The 4,818-nt window shown below is 56.7% G+C and overlaps 1 protein-coding gene across 1 annotated transcript; it reads left to right on the top strand.

Moving 5' to 3' along the window:
- Positions 1-1,914: 1,914 nt before the first annotated feature.
- On the top strand, positions 1,915-4,642 carry LOC105821292 (selenoprotein M). The gene is made up of 5 exons (XM_012657977.1): positions 1,915-2,118; positions 3,484-3,519; positions 3,742-3,776; positions 4,122-4,200; positions 4,288-4,642. Exons 1-5 carry the CDS (start codon positions 1,990-1,992, stop codon positions 4,444-4,446), a joined length of 438 nt encoding a protein of 145 aa, XP_012513431.1. The 5' UTR covers positions 1,915-1,989; the 3' UTR covers positions 4,447-4,642.
- Positions 4,643-4,818: the final 176 nt, after the last annotated feature.

Here is a 4,818-nt window from a genome sequence, read left to right as displayed (position 1 = left end):
AGCCTAGCTCACTGCAACCTCAAACTCCTGGGCTCAAGCTACCCTCCTGCCACAGTAGGGGATTTTTTTTTTCTATTTTTAGTCACCCAGCTAATTTTTCTTTCTTTCTTTTTTTTTTTTTTTTTTTAGTAGAGCTGGGGTCTCACTCTTGTTCAGGCTGGTCTCGAACTCCTGAGCTCAAGCAATCCCCCCATCTTGGCCTGGCCTGTTATTTTATATCTTTATAATCAAGAAGTGAAGGGGAGGTAGCAGGCTGCAAGCAAAGGACTCAATGCAGACCTGATTTCTCCATTAGGCACAGTAGGTTCTGTGTCTAGGGCTCGTGATAATTTTAGCAGTCCATGAAAATGTTTTAATCTTAATATCTTTTAAAATTGGAAGAAAACATATAATAATAATATGATAATGAACCCAGCCTGAGTTATATTCACCTTTTTACGAAAGCAGTTGCAAAATCTTTTTTTTTTTTTTGAGACAGGGTCTCGCTGTGTCACTCTGGCTAGAGTGCAATGGCATCGTCATAGCTCACTGCAAACTCAAACTCCTGGGTTCAAGCTATCCTTCTGCCTCCTGGGTAGCTGGGACTACAAGTGCGTCATGACGCCTTGCTAATTTTTTTTATTTTTAGTAGAGATGTGGTCTTGCTTTTGCTCAGGCTGGTCTTGAACTCCTGACCTCAAGCAATCCTCCCACCTCGGCCTCCCAAAGTGCTAGGATTACAGGCGTGAGCCACTGCCCCCGCCCTATTTTTTTTTTTTTTTTTTTTTGAGACAGGGTCTCACTGTGTTGCCTGGGCTAGAGCGCCGTGGCGTCATCTTAGCTCACAGCAACCTCAAACTCCTGGGCTCAAGCAATCCTCCTGCCTCAGCCTCCCGAGTAGCTGGGACTACAGGCATGCGCCACCATGCCCGGCTAGTTTTTTCTATATATTTTTAGTTGTCCAATTAATTTCTTTCTATTTTTAGTAGAGACGGGGTCTCACTCTTGCTCAGGCTGGTCTCGAACTCCTGAGCTCAAACAATCCGCCCGCCTCGGCCTCCCAGAGAGCTAGGATTACAGGCGTGAGCCACCACGCCCGGCCCCGGCCTAATTTTTAATACATATATTTTAAATGGAGGAAGGGGCCCAGGAAGGCAAAAATTCCTAGGAGCCACGACAGTCATACTGCAGTCTCAGCTCGATGTTGAGAAGGAGTGTCCAGATTCAGCGGGAAAGAGCGTAGTGACGGATTTGCAGCGTCTGCCCAGGGCTCACGAAGAGGGGGCGTGGCATCCTGAGACGGTTATCTCTGCTGTGGTGAGATGAGCACAGGTACACCTTGGGTTCAAATCCCAGAGGCACAGCTTAATCATTTCACCTTTCTGAGCCTGTTTCCTAACCTGCAAAACGGAGTTCACAAAACCTTTGCGAGGTAAGGAAGGAAGGGAGAGTGCAAGCTAACACGGCACCAGGTACTGTTCTAATGAGCCTTACGTGCACGAACCCCTGTGTCCTGCCACCCCCCACGGGGCAGGTCATATTGCATCACCACAGTGTGCGTTATGGAGAATCGAAACTTTGATTGGAATTTCGTCCAAAGAAATAAAAAGCCACAAACCATGAGTCCCCCGTCTCTCCTTCCCTATCTTAAAAGTGGAGGGTCTGGCCCAGAAACTCCCGTGTCCGTCAGCGTCCTGCCTGCACCCCCTGCCGGCGACAGGTGGCGCTGTCCGGCCGCATCCTGCGGGAGTGTTCACACTCTCGATCGGCGGAAGGAGCGTGGGCCCTCCCTGGTCTGGGGCAGTGAAGGCCCGGGCGCCCGAGAGGAGCTGGGACCCGGCCCGGAGCTAACGGGAGGCAACCACGCGAGTCCGGGGCGGAGACCGCGCTTGGGCGTGGCCTCTGGCAGGGCTGGGCCTCTGGCGGGGGCGGGGCCAGCGTGCGGGCCCAGACGTGGCGCAGCGACCCGGAGGTTCTCCTCCCGCTTGCGCATCTTCTTCGGCTGGTCTGATGAGCGTCCTGTTGCCTCCGCCGCCGCTGCTGCTGCTCCTCGCGGCGCTTGTGGCCTCGGCCACAGCCGCCACCACTTACCGGCCGGACTGGAACCGTCTGCAAGGCTTGGCCCGGGCTCGGGTAGAGGTAAGCGCGCCGGCCTCCAGCGCGGTGGCCTCATAGCCGTGGGACCACCGCCTGCTCCGGCCTCAGGGCCACCCCGACCCCGATCTCCCCCCTTTCCTCTGGCACCAGAATCATCCTTCCCACACCCCAGCCTCCGATTGCTCCAGCACCCACCGTGGAAGCCTGAGACACCCGACCTTGCGGCCTGGAACTCCAGACCCTTCCCCAGCTCCCAGCATGACAGCGGTTCCCCAGACACATTGGCCTAGTCTCCTGTCTCTTGTCCTGGCCTATGACTCTCCCAACCCTGCCCGTTGGAGCCCAACTTCCCTACCCGAATCACTCCGTGTTTTCCTGGAATTCCTCTCCCACCCCAGTTCTAGGGCTTGGAGCTCCAGAGAGTCTCTCTTCCTTCTCCTGGGGGAGAGGAAGACTTTCTGGGTGTCTCCCCTCATCATGCAGGAGCCAGAGAAGGGGGCCAACTCGGAAAGAGAACCAAGTTGGTAACTCGGTTATCAACATCTACTTGGTAGGGGTTCCCCATCCTCTCTCACTGCCAGGAAATTCTATTCTGGAGTCCCTGGCTCGCTCCATGATTTTGACCATCACAGCCCCTCTCTGAGCCTTGGTTTTCTGAACTCCTGACTTCAAGCGATCCTCCCACCTCAGTCTCCCAGAATGCCAGGATTACTGACATGAGCCACCACAACAGGACCTGAGCCTTAGTATTTCTGTCTAACAAAAGGGGATAGGATGAAAGAGACCTAGAATGGGTGATCCTAGGGTCTGGGCTCCTGCTGGGAGGTGGCTTCCTCTCGGGAATGCAGGGAGGTGCCCTCCCATCCTGCCATTTCAGGGAAGCAACCAGATGGTCTGTGGGGCTGGGCCGCAGGTGGCAGGCAGGGCCAGCTCTGCCTGCAATAGGGTAGGGACCAGATGGCAGGTGTCTCTAATGGGGGCCCCCAGGGCAGTTCTGAGCTGTTTCCTTCTGGTCTGCCTCCATTTGACCCCTGAGATTTCAGGGGTCAAAGGCCAGGCCCAGGTCTCTACTGCCTGAGAGGAGCAGGGGGATCATTTCTCCTGGGCATTGGGAGTGAGTCAAAAGTCACTAGGATATTCAGGCAAGAGCCCCAAGGCAGGAAAGCATGCTGTAAGTCTCTGGCCTTACTCCTTTCCCCTGGTGTCTCTAGGCCAGAGTTTCCCCACCGATACAGAGTTCCCCCTTCTGCCCACAAGGGACTTCCATCTCCTACACACCTTGGGAATTGCTGTTCAGGGACAACTCACAGTCTGACCCAATTCAGGGATGAGGATGAAATGGCTTTGAGGGTGTGGTTGGGGTAGATGTGAAGGACTCCTGACCTATCCCATTTTGTCCCCCTCCAGACCTGTGGGGGATGACAGCTAAACCGCCTGAAGGAGGTGAGTTTGAAGGAATGGGTCCCCAGCTGTGTCCCCCCTGAGCCTCTTGGGGAGTGGGCAACGTGGTCCCAATTATTAGGGCATGGGGAGGATCCCTGGGCTGGCAGTCAGGAGCCTGCACCCGACTTGCTGTAGGACGTCAGTGGGCGTCAGTGTCCCGTCTGTATCTGGGGGTGGGAGGGAGCTGGGACCATGATCTCTAACGCTCTGGTTCCTCCCCAGGTGAAGGCTTTCGTCACCCAGGACATTCCATTCTAGTATCCTTCTCCTGTTCTGAGGAAGGGGAAATGGGAGGGCACCAGGAGGGATCTCCTTCCGTTCAACTGCACAGACAGGGATGGCAAATGGTTTTCGACTGACAAGTGGAATTGATTGGTAATGACTGCCCAGGGGACTCTGAGGTGGTCTCCATGCCGGGTCGGCAAGAGGGATTGACTAGGGATGACTGCCACAGAGAGGAGGGCCCTTTACGTCTTTGAACCCTAATTTTCTCACGTGTAAATGGAGATCCCGGCCCCTCCCGGGTGCAGAGTGAGCGCCCAGCAAACGAGGCAGTACTGTCCGCATCAGCACAGCGCTACCCACCTTAACACCGCCTCCAGCCACAACCTGGTGATGAAACACCTCCCTGGGGCCGACCCGGAGCTCGTGCTGCTGGGCCGCCGCTATGAAGAACTGGAGGTGAGGCCGAGGGTGGTGGACGGGGGCGGGGTTGGGGGCGGGACGAGAGGCGGGGCCCGAGCTGACCCCGCCCCTCCTCCGCTTCAGCGCATCCCGCTCAGCGAAATGACCCGCGAAGAGATCAACGCGCTGGTGCAGGAGCTCGGCTTCTACCGCAAGGCGGCGCCCGACGCGCAAGTGCCCCCGGAGTACCTGTGGGCGCCCGCCAGGTCCCCCGAGGGAGCTTCGGACCGCGCCGACCTGTAGGTCCGGGGACGCGGCGGAGCTAGGACCACCCTGCCCGAGTCCCGGAGACAGAATGAAGCGCTCAGCATCCCGGGAGTAGCTCCCTTGCTGAGGGCCGACGCCCGTCCCCGAGCCTGCAGGAATGGGATTGGGGAGGTTCCTCCCAACCCGCTTTCTTCCATCCCCAGCTCCACTAAATCCCTTCTGCCTTAACTGAGGCTCGACTCCTTCCTTGCTGCGGGCCAGTGGGGTGAGCGGTCGGAATGGGAGTCTCCCAAATCCCCCCGGGGGACCTCGCATCGCCAATTGCCTGGCTGCTGGAGTTGGAGACACTGCGAGCTGCCTTTTATTCAAATCCTCCCACCCCCGAGAGGCAGAAAGGAGTCAGGATCA

The sequence above is a fragment of the Propithecus coquereli genome, unplaced genomic scaffold (genome assembly GCF_000956105.1).
Source record: "Propithecus coquereli isolate 6110/MARCELLA unplaced genomic scaffold, Pcoq_1.0 Scaffold567, whole genome shotgun sequence".
Taxonomy (NCBI): Eukaryota; Metazoa; Chordata; class Mammalia; order Primates; family Indriidae; genus Propithecus; species Propithecus coquereli.
This window is presented reverse-complemented; position numbering and strand designations above follow the sequence as displayed.